General features: G+C 39.1%; 1 protein-coding gene across 1 annotated transcript in view; it reads right to left on the bottom strand.

Annotated features, from left to right (window-relative positions):
• LOC101027278 (acid-sensing ion channel 1) overlaps positions 1-15,718 on the bottom strand; it is a 139,907-nt gene that overhangs the window by 98,675 nt on the left and 25,514 nt on the right. Inside the window, exon 3 of the mRNA XM_018250170.2 lies at positions 7,431-7,626. Coding sequence (XP_018105659.1) covers positions 7,431-7,626 — 196 coding nt within the window. The remainder of the gene's footprint in view (positions 1-7,430; positions 7,627-15,718) is intronic.

Here is a 15,718-nt window from a genome sequence, read left to right as displayed (position 1 = left end):
AAAGAAGCACAAATCCGCTAAAAGTGCAGCCGTTTCTATCTGTTACCCTTTTCGCCACTTCACCAGGTTCAGGCTGGTGAACTCCAACTATAAAGATAGAGCAGCCAATAGCAATCAACATTGACAATTCCATGCTAATTTTCTCCATGGCGAAAATTCTCTAGCTAAAATTCTCTACAGAATTGTCTCTACTACTATTATATAGGGGAATATACTGGTGAATTCTCACAGAGAATTTATGCCATGAGAAAATTCACCACATTTCTCTTGAAAAATTGAACTTATAATTTTTGGTAAATATGATGTGTTGTAAAAATACTGCTTGGGGGTATTTATCAAAGTCAGATTTTTTTTCTGGTTGGACTTTTAAAAGGGAAAAACTTTTTTGTAGAAAAAAAAATTATTTTTTTCCTTATAAATTAAACTCTGATGGTGTTAAAAGTCAGAATAAAAAAGTTCTCCAACTCAGACCTGCCGAGTTCATGTAGAAGTCAATGGCAGATGTCCTGTCGATATCCTGATCTTCTCTGGGTTTCGTTCAACAATCAGAAGATTTTGTGGTTTTTGGGCGTCAAATCCAAAAAAGATTTTGGCAACAAATCTGAAAAATTCATACAATTCAGATTCCTCATGATTTTATCAAGTTTTTTTTATTGATAAATTGGGTGGGGGGGGGGAGTCTGTGTGGATTTGGTCGTAGTAATTTTCAGAAAATAGTGAGAACTTTTCAGATTTTGAGAAATAACCCCCTAGTGAGGGAAGCTTTGTTGAAGTTAGATGAAGAGAAAATTCGCTCTTTAGTAAATGTGCCCCTAAGTGTCATTTTGTACGTCAAGCCTCCCCTTTACTTCCGATTCTGGCAAGTCTGGCCCTAATTCTCGACAAGATCAATAAAGACACATCCATTCTACTTTCATTAGTTGCTTATTTCAAGCAATTGATTGGCAACATTTCCTTCTTTTATTACTTTTTTCCATGTTAAGTAGTTGCTTCAGTAGAGAAAGTCTGTGAACCAGGAATCCAGTGCTGCCAGGTTTACTTCCATCTGTGTATCAGGGTTGCCATCTGTCCAGTTTTGACGTGGACAGACCGTTTTTTTTGAAGGCTGTCCAGGTCAAAACTGCCTGCCCGGTTTTCAAAATTAGGAAAACTGGACAAGATTTCCTATGATTGACGTTCCCATTACACCACGGTCCTGCTTCCTGCTCGGAGTTGGATGGGCCAAAATGTGACAACCCTACTGTGTATTCTCGTGGTCAACGACTTACTTGTTTTTACAAAACCTCTCAGACTCTGAAAACCAAGCGAAGGCAAGGTTTTCAAGCAAAAGTCCCACTTTCCCATCTGATTGCAACTAAGTACAATGTGCCTACCTGCTTGTGCACATTCTGCACTTCTCCAAAAACCCCATTTCAACTTCTTCTCCTTCTACAAATGCAGGATGTTCCCTAGTGCCAGTCGTGAACATTATTGCATTGCTTTGGCAGCTTAGCTAAGAGGATTTTCTGCCACCTTTTTAGTGAGGAAGTACAATCTAGAAGCTCCCTTGAGTCCATTCCTTCGGCATTAGTACATTATCTCTTATTTAAGGATGTCTTTGTGTATGGCGAATGTTATTTGTTCTTGCTTATTTATACAATTGAGGTAGTTGAAAGTTTCTATCATATTACCACACTCTCTTCATTATTTATTAGACTACAGAAAGGTGTTGAAATGCTGCTCTCAGGAATCATTAAATGTAAGATTTGATATATGTTATGTTCTTCTCTCAGTAATACCTACACTTGATACCTGAAATCCTACCACAGGGAAATATTTATCACAGAACTATTCCTGCTCAAAAAAATATGCCAGCATTTTGGCTATACTTAGCATGAATACATCAAGATGCTTGAAGTCAATATTGCGCAAGGTCATTTGTACATTCATTAAGGGATTCTGATTAAGAAAAACTTCCAAGGCTAGTCTTTTACCTTTCATGTTTAAATGCTTATTAACTTAGCCGGAAAAGCCTTTGATATCCATTTATTGTGCAAGGCAAGCCTGTCAATGGATCAGAATAACAATACTAAGGGGCCCATTTACTTAGTTTGAGTGAAGGAATAGAGGAAAAATAGTTTGAATTTCGAATGGTCGAATATGGCTACTTCAACCATAGAATGGGCTACTTCGACCTTCGACTACGACCTTCGAATCGAACGATTCGAACAAAAAATCGTTTCACTATTCGACCATTCGATAGTCGAAGTACTGTCTCTTTAAAAATAGTTCGCCACCTAAAACCTACCGAGGCCAATGTTAGCCTATGGGGAAGGTCCCCATAGGCTTCCTAACAATTTCCTGATCGAATATCCTTCGATCGATGGATTAAAATCCTTCGAATCGTTCGATTCGAAGGATTTAATCATTCGATCGAACGATTATTCCTTAGATCGTAGGAATAGCGCAAAATCCTTCGACTTCGATATTCGAAGGATTTTACTTCGACAGTCGAGTATCGAGGGTTAATTAACCCTCGATATTCGACCCTAGGTAAATGTGCCCCTAAGGGTGTTAGTAAGAAATGATGCATTCTTATATTAATATTGTTATTATAACCCATTGTTTAATAGGGAAATACATTGAATGTTTTTCCTTTCTTTAGTGATAAGACAGTCACACATCTACTGTATGAGGCTTCAGAATGCTTTAACTTTTGCCGCTAAATGAGAAGGTTGATCATACAGTGTACACTGGATAAATCCGATCATAACATCAGTATCACAGAAAACCTTATATGAAGACATTTTCCATGGAGGAATTTTGGGTGAAGAAGCCTCTTGAATTTGATACAGACCCCTGGGCTGGAGGCATTGCAGAACTCACTGAAGGTTTTGTTTTCCCGTATTATGAGCTAATTGCTATAAACACAATTATGAATAGCTACTTGGTGCAGTGCAGAGTGCAAAGTGCAAAAAATGGGTACAATCCACAATGGTTTTTTTGTACACTCGCTCTGCTTTTTGAGAAATAGGTACAGACTTCTGCACTCCATAATAAAGCCCCCATGTATAGAGCCCCTACCACTTCATTCAGAAGGGCAAGCTAGGGATGCCAACAGGAGCTGAAATAGAGCCCTGTTCTTACTGCCTGGCTTATTGCTGGCTGCAGCCAAACCAAAGTAGATACAAAGGGCAGCCAGGCCCCCAGTGTAGGTGCTTTTTTAAATGAGCACTAAACGAGCACTCTGAAAAAATGACCCCTAGAGAGCCCCAGAAGCACAGGGCAACTGAGTTACTTGCCCAGAGTTATAAGACTTTTTCACAGAAACCAGACGCCAAGCCAGTTCTCCCACCAAGTCCAGTGATTTATAAGTATAGAATATAAGTATAGTGATTTATAAGGTTAGAAAAATAGCTCCATAGAATAGACCACTCCATTTGCAAAATGGCCAAGAACTGTCATCATTCAGTCTGAAAATGAGCTTGCCGTTGGCTGAGGTCATTTACTGAAAATATACATAGGATCTATTGATTCTGTATCTGCTACTCTTTGTTCTGGCTTTATTGCAAAAATAGCCTTAGGACAGTCATGCATTATTATTCTATTTCATTAATAAAATGACAAAATATGTCTCAGTGCTATACAAGCGGGACCACATACAATGAACAGAATGCACACACTGCACAGATGTGTACACATGGAGTTCTGTTTTGTAGCGCTTGGCTTGGAATATTTTATAATATTGAGATTCTTATTGTGTTTAATACTGATCCAAAAATATGAATCAATCCTGAAATGATATGCTAATGTATGGCACAAAAATTATATATTTGGGACTCACTGCAAAGAGGCAACAAAAGAAGATTTGATTTAGCAAAATGAAGTCCATGGACTGGGCATTCTGAGGGGTAGTCACACAACCATTTGGTTCATCCAGCAAAATCTCATATTGTTTGTTTTCCTTTTACTCTGTAATAATAAAACAGGACCTTGTACTTGATCCCAACTAACATATAATCAATCTGTATTGGAGGCCAAACTGGGTTTATTTTGAGTTGATATGATTTTTCTAGTAGACAACAAATGGAGATCCAAATTACAGAGAGACCCCTTATCCGGAAAATCCCAGGTCCAAGTTTGAGAGTTCTCCTGTATTTGTATTGGTTTCCAAATTCATGCAGATTAATCTATGGTTAATTTTTGAAGATAGAAGGCAGAATAAGTGATTTGTGTAGTCAAGGTATTAGCTTTGACAAGGCAATCTTTCAGGTATCAGTGTATCTTAATTTAAACTGTACAACTATTATTATTTTCAAAAGCCATCCTTTCATCTTCTCTACCACTGTTTTATCACCAGTCAGTTTGCATTGCACTGCTGCCATCTTGGAGTAAGCCATAATAATTGATGTGGTATAAAGAGGTTTATCTCTCATATGGGCACCTGTTGCTGGCCCAGTCCACATTTAAATACAGAGCTGCTCTCATAAATTTTTATTTACTGAAAACATAAACATTTTCTGCAAAATAATACGAAACCCAATAAAATACACTTTCCAGGTATTTTTAAAATACCTTTTCTCTTCTTGTACAACAGGTGTGCCGTATTTGTAGTGACTGATTCCATTTCAAGCGGCTGTTATGCTTGACAGACCTTCTGTATGTATCAGTACATTGCTTTAATATTTTATTTAATTATCTTGGATAATCTGTGCAATATTTTTTTATTTGGCTTTTAAAAGTTCACATTTAGCATGACAGTCAGAAAGCCATCTGTTAAATAACTTTTCCCTTCTGATGATTCAACATCTAGAAGGCTCTAGTTTTGTATGTAACAGCAAAATAATTGTTGGGTAACAGGAATCATAATAAGATAATATTAACAATCAGAACATCTGGTGGCTCATTCAGTAATTAACAATCATCAGATGCTACAATGCTTTTGGTCCATTATTCTGTATCTCCACCAGCAATGAACAATAGCTAAACACCATATGTTTTGTATGAAAGCATTTATCTGAACAAAATATCTGCGTGGCAGAAAGGCTTATTGACAAATGCTAGGGGGGCATAGCTCAGGGGTGCAAAATTGTGCCTCTTAAGCCCATACAGAAAGCACTTGCTCCCCAAGGATTGGCAGGTACAGATTGTGGTTTGCACCTTGCCCTGGATTAAAACTCTGGCACAGTGTGGACTGGTTAATTCTCCTTTCACTTAAATATTCAAGTTTTATTGGTAATTGTCTTGAAATACTAGTCTACACCATATGCCTGTAATGTAGAGCAAATTTACCTTTGGCTACTTCACAGTATGGCCAAATGTATCCAGACCTATATTTAGCTAAAATAATCTGGAGACACCATAAAGTGATATGGGTTTTATTGTTAATCAGAAGCAAACAAACCTAACATTACCATGTGAAATATCACATCACCACAACTGGAGCAATGGAAATTAATCCTCTCGAGTAATAAATGGCATTTCAACATTGGGTGATAAAAAAAACTTGGGTTTGGCAGATGTCATGATGCTGATGGTTTGATGTAGGACAGGGCTGTCCAACGGGCCGCCCCCCCTTTATGTGGCCCCCCACCTACCTGCTGCGTTTGCTTACCATGTGTAAACTTTGAATGCTATCCCTACAGAGATTAACTGGCCCCTGCATTGTTTAAACCTCAAATTCAGACTAATTCCCTGCATTGTTCACACCTACAATCCCCCTGCATTGTTCACACTTATGACACCTCTATTGTTCACACCCTAAATCCCTGTACTGTTCATACCTGAGACCCAGACTGAAACTGCCCACATTATTCACCTGTTTACACTTTATACAAAATGCTAATGGGGCACCAGCACTGTGTCACTGTATGTAGTACATTTTAGAGTGGTCCTGAAGGATTTCCCTGTCTCTTGCTCTGTTTTGCCTGCCCTATGTGTGCCCTGCTCTGCCTGTGTTTCCTGCTCTGCCTTGTGTGCCCTTGCTCTGCCTGTGTGTGCCCTGCTCTGCTGGTGTGTGCCCTGCTCTGCCTTTGTGTTCCCTGCTCTGCCTGTGTGTGCCCTGTTCTGCCTGTGTGTGTGACATACTCTGCCTGTGTGTGCCCTGCTCTGCCTGTGTGTGCCATGCTCTGCCTGTGTGTGCCATGCTCTGCCTGTGGAACATAAGCCTGGTATTTGTTCTGGGGATTTGTTAACATTTGAAAATAAATTATTGTTAGGGGCCCCTAAGGTGTTTAAACATGTGCTGGGGGTGCTGTGTTATCTAAGGCGAAGAGGAGGCATATGGATTTAAGGGTATATCTTATTATGACAACTTTTCACATATGAGTGATATCCCTGCACTGAGCACCAACCATTTGGTTTTTTTGGTGTGCTACCACAATTAATGTGGACATGATCTTGTGGTAACATGGGTGTGGTTTAAAGTGGGTGTGGTTAAAAAAACAGGGAGTGGTCAACACTGGCTTCCATTACCAGCCCTCCACTATGTAGGCCGGAAAAATTTCGGCCCTTAGGACCACAGAAGTTGGACAGCAGTGATGTAGGAGGATTCATTGTTGGAGGTTTGTTTCTGAGCCCCCAAATGGACCTTAGATCACTACCTATTCCCTCCATTATCCATATATACGCTGCTTTTATCCTTTCGATGAAACCAAGGGCCCAGCACTAGCAAAGAAAAAAAAATCTGAAAACCTCTGAAAGTCTGAATGGTCTGAATGGGCCCTTGGTTTCATCGAAGGGATAAAAGCAGCATATATATTGATAATGGAGGGAAAAGGTAGTGATCTAAGGTCCATTTGGGGGCTCAGAAACTCACTTCAGTTTTAGGTAATTATATTCTATGCTATTTAGCTGTGTACCAGACTATTACTGGATTTACACATAAACATGAAGGTGGATGCAACATAAAATATTACTCCAGAAAACACCACTGTAAGCATAAAAAATAGAACATAAATGGACACAGTCAAAACTCCTTCTGTATACTTCGAGGCCCATTTACTAAAGGTCCAATTTTAGTGGTATCAGAACTTTTTAAAACCACAATTAAATTATATTTCTCTAAAATCATGAATGTCATGAAAGTCATTAAAAGATCCTAATAAAAAAGGACAAACGGAAAAAAAAACGCTAAACAATCTGAAAAAATTACAAATATTACTAGCAAAGAAAAAAAACTGAATACCTCTAAAAGTCTGAATGGATAAAACAAAGTCCAGTAGGATTAGCGCAGCTCCCATTGACTTCTATGAGACCTTAACTACTTTTACTTGGCGCAGTTTTGTATTTTCATGGTTTTTACACTTAATAAATCTATAATTTTTTGAGTTTTACAGAAATAAAAAAAAAACATAAAAATTTAAAGAAAAATATGATTCGTGAAAAAAAGGAAATCCGAATTTTAATAAATCGGTCCCTATTAGTGTAGAGCAGAATCACAGGTTACTCACTGGAACAAAGTCTTCGGCACTGCATTCCTCTCCCCGAAACTTGCAACCGAGAAGCATCTCACGGATGTCGTGTCCTGTTCGGTCATAAAATTCCCGCATATTAAATGGTTTAGGCTTAAAATTGCGGAAGTTGGCTTTATCCTGTAGTATTTCCATCACGTTCTCATCAGCCAACTGCGAATCAGGGAGCTCGTACCTATGGTTTGGATAGAGAGTATGAGTCAGCTAGCAGTAAAATAGTAATACGTAGAATTAACAGCTGTAGATTGAGATGTTGGAGCCCAGGGCAATGACACAAACTTGTAAAAAATAATTGCAATAAGATAAGGCCTTTACGTACACAAACATTTAATCCAATAGTTTTTTTTTGGTCCAGCAAATGACATGGCCAGATATTCACGTCTTCTTAATAGCCCAGTACTCAGTTGCTATTGGCAACCATTTAGTATGTTCATAGTGGCGTTAGACAGGTCATCTCTACCAACAGCCAGAGCTGAGTTTCCACACACACATTAAAGGAGAAGGAAAGGCTTTGTGCACTTGGGAATGCCAAATGTTAGGCAACCCCAAGTGAATGTATTTACTTACCTGAAACCCTGGGCCGGTGCTCCTATCAGCAGAAAACTGCACTGGCCCGGGGTTACACCAGTGAGCACCACAGAGCGATCCTCTTCCGTCTTCTTCTTTCTTCGAATTTCCCAGGGCCAACTATTTAGTTGAATTTCGGCTTTTCGTTCTACTGCACATGCGCAGCCACGTGAAGGAAGAGGAAGACGGAAGAGGATAGATCCGTGGTGCTCACTGGTATAACCCCGGGCCGGTGCAGTTTTCTGCTGATAGGAGCACTGGTTTCAGGTAAGTCAACACAATCACTTGGGGGTGCCGAACATTTGGCACCCCCAAGTGCACAAAGACTTTCCTTCTCCTTTAAGGCACATTTACATTAATATTGATTTTATTCAAAGCATCTGAGACTTGCCTATGATTACGGGGAGAGACCAAGGGCAGCAGTAATAGGTCTGCACTGGGTCTCTCTGACCATCACACGGCTTCTGAATTGTGTTCTGTATATCAATAAAGAACATTTTCTAACTAGAACAAAAAGTCTAAAATGTATAATAAAGCAGCAGAATTCTAAATGGATCAAATGAAAGTCAGTATAAGACTTGGCAGACCAAGGATAATTTAACATAGTTGGCCAGCTTGACTATATTGCAATGTATGGACAAAACATTTGCTGTTTTGTTTAAACGGAAGGACATTTTTCTTAGTAGCTTTATGCAAAAAAAAGTGCATATGTTCTTAATATATTGATATAGGCAAGTGCCCATATTTCAAGTCTTTGTCTGTATGATATTCTGGGGTTACGCCGCCATTGAACCACTGCAAAATGTTTTAAATATCAGAGCACATGCTTCCCTTATGCCATGTTACCAAATGGAGCCTTCCAAACTCCTTGCAGACAGTGTCCTAGCTGAATCTTGGACACGTGTGGCAAACATTGTGGCACCATGCTGTCCCTAAAGTACCGGTATAATTTGCAATTCATAATTAGCCAGAATGTTTTTTCTGTACTTAGAGCCGGGCCTGTCATTTGGTGAGGTGATTGTGTGGTTTTAATTTGGGGGGAACAGTGGAAATGGAATATAGCATAAAGATAGGAAAACAAAATATAACCAGAAGGTTGTCAAAGAACTAGAGAGAAAGAGCACCCCAGTGTCTATGGGTGCTGACATTTCTATAAAAATATACTACCCACTAATATTTGTACCATCTATTAAAAGGCACCTGTTGGGCAAAAATGATCCCCAACCAAAGGTGCAGGCTACTGTAACGTGTACTCCAGTTGGGGGTAACAGTAGGTTTTTTTTTTAAAAAAAAATTTCCCCCCACCAGCGCTAGGACATTAGGACCAGGAGGAGCTCCTGGTGTGAGTGGCCATGTCAGTCAGAGCACATTCGCAAATACGCTTCTGACGTCATACGCATGAGCATGACGCGGCACTTACTCATTATGTGCATGCTTGTGCCCCAACATGGTGGCTCAAACCGGGAGCTCTCTAGCCCTGGCGGAGGGCAATTAAAAAAAAAAAACTACCGTTACCCCCAGCTAGAGTGCAGGCTCTGTTAGCATGCACCTTTGGTTGGGGATAAAATGTTTGCACAACAGGTGCCCTTTAAAGGAGAAGGAAATTCCCTGGGCGCAAAAATCCCTCCCCCCTCCCCTGTGTTGCCCCCTCCCTCCTCCCCCCTGGCCTACCTGTCCCGCCGGGCAAATTCCCCCCTCTGCACAGGTCCAGTCCACAGAGTTCACAGGCGCCATCTTCTCCCAAGTGGTCTTCTTCCTGCTTTGAACAGCGTTTTTGGCACATGCGCAGTAGGAGCTTTCACCGGTACGGATCTACTGCGCATGCGCCAAAAGTCACAAAGTTTTCCGTGACTTTTGGCGCATGCGCAGTAGATCGTTACCCGTGAAATGCTCCTAATGCGCATGCGCCAAAAACGCCAGTCAAAGCAGGAAGAAGACCACTTGGGAGAAGATGCCGCCTGTGAACTCCGTGGACTGGATCTGCGCAGAGGGGTGAGTAACAAGTTAGGGGCATTTGCCCGGCGGGACAGGTAGGCCAGGGGGGAGGAGGGGGGGCAACACAGGGGAGGGGGGAGGGTTTTTGCGCCCAGGGAATTTCCTTCTCCTTTAAGCATATAGGCACTGCGTATCATTTTACCAGCCTAGCCATGTAAAACACCAACCAGTTGGCAACCCTTGCATAGCCTGGGGAAAGTTGAAGGCAATGCTGGCATTCATTCATTCGGAAATGAGCCAGTTCTGTCAGGGGTGACCTAAATAAAAACTTTTGATGTACCTTCATAAATAATGAACATGATTGGAGACACTCATAAAGATACAATGAATAGCTGCTATCTCTGAAAATGAATGGATCAATTTATTAATAAAATCCTCTTTGGTTAATAGCTTTTCTTAATTGTTTTGTCTCTGATTAACATAAACCTCTTTTATTTTGTAGCCAATCTTCTGTTGCTCAGAGTATTGCTTCTGCCATTTTTCCTTTATCAGTCTGTGCAATGTCTATCAATTAATCTTCATCATTTACTAAAACACTGGTTACAGTTTTAGGCCAGAATAACATTTTAGGGATTTTTTTTGGCAGACCTAGATATTCAGTAAAGCATTTGTTTTAGGTCCACCATTCTGGGAAAAAGCCAGCTGTATTTATGAAAAAATGGTACAGGTATAGGATACGTTATCCAGAAACCCATTATCCAGAAAGCTCCAAATTATGGGAAGGACGTCTCCTATAGACTCCATTTAATCAATATTCAAATATACATACCACCCGACATTTGAAAAATCGAAAGAGGGACAAAAAGATCTGCCACACCCATTCTATGGCCACACCCCCAAATTACCATGTCCATTTTACAAAATTTGGCAGGTTATGAAAGTTGAAACACATTTTTTGGGCGTTTTAGTGCCATGTTGTATGTGTTATAACAGTTTTGCCAATTAAGGCGAAATTGCCCTTTAAGCTGCAAGTCTCAGTTCTCCCAAGATAAATAGTTACAATTGTATCTTTGCTTTTCTTAAATTGATACAAATGTATCTAAGTGCAGTCGCTCAGTGTTCTGGGCTCTATGGCAAAAAGCCTCTTATTTTAATTGTCAGAAACTTTTTATCTCTGGACTTTTAACAAAAATCTGGGACTGGAAGCTGAGCTGTAAAAATTTGGACTGTCAAGCAGAAAACAGGACAGCGGGGAGGTATGTTATTATTTCTTTTTTCTCTGTAATACAATGGTGTAACTATAGAGGAAGCTGACCCCGCAGTCGCAAGGGGGGCCAGGGGGTACAGGGGGCCCGGACTGTGGGGTCTGCTTCCTCTATAGCTAATATGAAAACCCCCTCCTCACCAGGCACTCTCTTACCAGCTAGGAAGGGGACGCAAGTCGGGCAGGATGTGGGCGGAGTTGGTAAGACATGGCTGGAGTCAGGGTGAGTGGGGAGCAGGCTGAGCTAGGGCGGGGTGGGAAGTGTGCAGGAGGATGGGGATCAGAGTGTGCCGGGCCCCTATGAAGGTTTGCTTGCAGGGGGTCCCAGTACACTCTAGTTATGCCATTGCTGTAATGATAAAACAGTAGTTTGTAATAAATATAAAGGATACAATCATCCTTATGGGAGGCAGAATAATCCTATTGGGTTTAATTATTGTTTATATTATATTTTAGTAGACTTGAGAAATCCAATTTAAGGCAAGACCCCTTATCCAGAAAACCCCAGGTCCCAGGGATTCTGCCTAACAGGTCCCATACCTGTACATTAAGGGGCATATTTATTAGGCTGTGTAAAATAGAGCAGGATAATAAACCACACATCAACAGGCTTGGCAGTGTAAGTGACTTCTGCCGGAAGCAATGTAACACATTAAACATTAAACACACCTTGATAAATTCTCCATTTATTTTACACAGCTTTTTACACCGTTTTTCGGGCCAATTGGTTTAGAACTATGTTACCACCATAATGCATGGGATAAGCTTGAATTATTTTATTAGGGAAAATAAAGGAGATGATGAATAAACCATGTACCAAAAAAGAGAACTGAGCTTTACAAGAAACATTGCACCAGGAGAGTTTTTTTTCCCCAGAAATATGAAACTGCCTAGAATAACAGAAACGTGCTCCCCCGGGATGTTAAAAAAATACATTTAATGTAATCTGCATACATCTCTGGCTCAGCAACATAAGTGAACCTTTCAGAAAAAATCAAATCTTTGAGTGAAACAGAATAAAAAAGGAGCACAAACTGCTGTTGGCATGGAAACTGCACGAGAATCACAGCGAGCTCCAGTGTGAAACAATTATCAAGACGCAAACTGCAATGATTCCTGCAAAAACCAATGGATAAACTTTGTATCATAAAGGCATTAAAGACCTTTTTACAGTTTATCCTATCAAATATATTTATACAGTTAAGAATGTCAAATATATGTGTACAGCAAGAATCTCTCCACCTTTATAAAATAATATTTTTATTACTAAAGCATGACAGTTTATCTGTAGAGATGACTAGCTTTCTCTGAAATTAACCTAAAAGAAATGTAGATTGTTTTTACATATTCCTTATTAGATCCTGACCGAAACGTCGATCCTTGCGACTATGGTTTTAATCTTTTGATAAATAAAGAAACAAATTTTTTTAAACTCCGGTGTGCGCTGCTTACAACTGTGGATTATATACAGTATATATATATAATACACAAAAGCCATGAATATCCTGTAAATTATATCCTTATAAACGGTGAGTAGTGATGTCATCAGTTATAAACGATGAGTAGTGATGTCATTTCTGTCACATGACTCACTAAAATTTGTGTATTATAATAAATAAAGTACCCCCAGTTGTAAAATATGAGGATATTAGAAGTAACCTCGGAGTTCCATGACCTGTATAAAAACACTCGGCCTTCGGCCTCGTGTTTTTATATGGTCATGAAACTCCTCGGTAACTTATAATATCCTTATATTTTACAAGAGGGGGTACTTTATTCACTATATAAAATAAAGGTGAAGATATCTGATTTATTTACCACTTCCTCTTCATTCTACTTAGCAAAACTCCCCTAGCAGCTTGCTATAAAATTATTCAAGTCTGTGGCCTGTTCAATGCCACGCCTGTGCCTTTTTCCTCTTCCTGTTTAAAGGAAAAATATACCCCCCAAACAATGTAGGTCTCTATAGAAATATATTGCATTAAACAGCTCATATGTAAAACCCTGCTTTTTGTACATAAAACATTTTTTATATTAATATACTTTAGTACAGGTAAGGGATCTGTTTACCCGGAAACCTGTTATCCAGAAAGCTCTGAATTATGTGTACATCACTATTGCACATGCCCCCCATAGTGTAACATTAAAGGTGCAGTGCTTAACCCTTATTATTAACACAGTAAATATTGTATCTCAAAGTAAAACTGACTGAAGTAAAACTGTCAGAAGTGACCGTTATAGTCACGAAACGCATTGAGCCATGCACTCCCCTGCTCTGTTCATCTATCAATGAATTCTCATTGGTGTTTTTTAATGAAGATTCAATAAATGAAGATTTTATACAGCTGTTCACTTAGCATTTCTATCCAAAAGTGAATCCAACGTATGTGCCTTAAATACCACTTTACACACAGCTAAGGGTGATAAGCAAGAGTATGAATCACTTTGTGCATCTCTACAGATATTAAATGCCCCTGTCTCCCAGAGTATGTGGATAAATAAGAAGTGCGAACACATGCAGGCAATGTTTGAGAGATGTAGTGATATCAGGTGAATGTGGAAAGATTTACTAATACACATCCATGTAAATAATGAACAAAGAGAGCAAATTAACTGGTGTTATTTTACTCATGGAAAACCACCAGGGTACATTACCACTTTCATAATTAATTTAAAATCCTGACAAGTGCTGAATAGATATACTAAATGCTCTACAATAAACGTGAAGAATTCATGAAAAAAGCAAATAGTCCCCAGAAGTGTACTGCTTTCAGACTAATTGGGCAGTGGGATTTTTAAAGATAAAAAGGAATGTGGTGTAGCATTTCCACTGCTAGCGACACAGGCTTCGAGGGTGGAACAGCTATTAACAATGAAATGATCTGGATTTTCCTAATGAACGCCATCCTCACAGGTGAATTTTGAGACTTTATTTTGTGTTACCATTTAGTGGGAAGAGAAATAAAGTCTTTAAAATTCAGGACTGGGTCATTATCATGCAGATATAGGATTGTTACCAGTTTCACTTTGGCTGTCTGGGTTTCAGAGCACTGCAGGGGCTTACCAAATCTGCCACTCATGACCACCACATCACTAACTGTGCCCGCTGTCACCAGACTGCACCCAAATTAACCCAAGCCCAAATTAATTGACACATTCACACATTCGAATTTTAATCCCCCAATTCAGTTCTAATTCGAATGTTCACCATCTAAAACCTGCCAAGTTTAAGTTAATGGCAGAGGTCCGTTGAATATGTTAATAGGCTTTCCTTTTTCGGAGGAAAATTCAATTAGAATTTCATTTGTATTACAAATTGTATACATATCGAATTTTCAGGTCTTTCCCATTCGCTCGAATTTTAGACAATCAAATGTTTTCATAAATAACCTTCCAGAGTACATTCGAAATTACATCGAAATTCCACCTTTGATAAATAGTCAGATTTATTAAGGGTCGAATAGTAAATTCGAACACATTTGTCAAAATTCACAGATTCAAATTTTAATCCCCTAATTTGAATGTAAATTTGAATGTGAGATTTATCACACCTTGGCCATAGAAACAGTTCTAATTTGAATATTCGCCACCTAAAACCTGCCAAGTTAATTTACAAGTCAATGGCAATGGCCTGTTGAACCATTTGAATATGTTAATTGCCTTCCTGATATTCAAGGTTTTTTTTGGAGGGAAAACTCAATTAGAATTTTCAGGTCGGGGCTATTTGATCGAATATTAGATGTTCAAATGTTTTTTTTAAATAACCTCTCATTCGAGTTGTGCGTATATTCAAATTTATTACAGTAAAAAAAAAAATCCCATAAATGTAAAATTCGACCTTAGATAAATCTGCCCATAATTGTCGTGGATAGTGATAAGAGAATTTGTCCCGCTTCACCAAAAAAATTTGCTTAACCACAAAAAAATTTGCAAAACGGCTGCCAACATTTTTTTCCGCACAATTATTTTTTTCGCTACAAATGCATTAAAGTCAATGGCCATCTTTTTCTTAAGGCAACTTTTTTGTTCAAATGCATTAAAATCAATTGATGTTTTTTTTGTCGCTGTGTTGGTCTTTGCTTTTTATTTGTGTGGTCATTGAACTTTCTATGAAAATGAAAATACTATTGCAGGTATCCCAAATCCTCGGCAAGCAGAAAGTGAAGTGATTCCAAAACAAGGTTTTGCAAATGCAAACTGTGTCTAAAACCCTGCCATCTGCATTTTAGAAAATGTTACATTCTGGGAGAATAGCTTTAAGGATTTTGAATTGTTTGCGCATAGAACATCTGGTTCCGAGTATATTGAAATAATTAATGATGGGTATTAACCCCAGGAAGGGGGCAGCAGAAACACAGTGTCTCCTCCAGAGATAAATAATGCAGGCTTTGCCTTTATTCTGTTGGGCAAAGATTTATGCCATACCTTCCTGCAGTTATTATCTGCCACGACTGGTACCCATATTCACTGCACAAAAATCCAGCAGAGAGACAATTAACTA

The sequence above is a fragment of the Xenopus laevis genome, chromosome 2S (assembly GCF_017654675.1).
Source record: "Xenopus laevis strain J_2021 chromosome 2S, Xenopus_laevis_v10.1, whole genome shotgun sequence".
Lineage (NCBI taxonomy): Eukaryota > Metazoa > Chordata > Amphibia > Anura > Pipidae > Xenopus > Xenopus laevis.
Note: the sequence above shows the minus strand (reverse complement) of the source record. Positions and strands in the feature narration are given on the sequence as shown.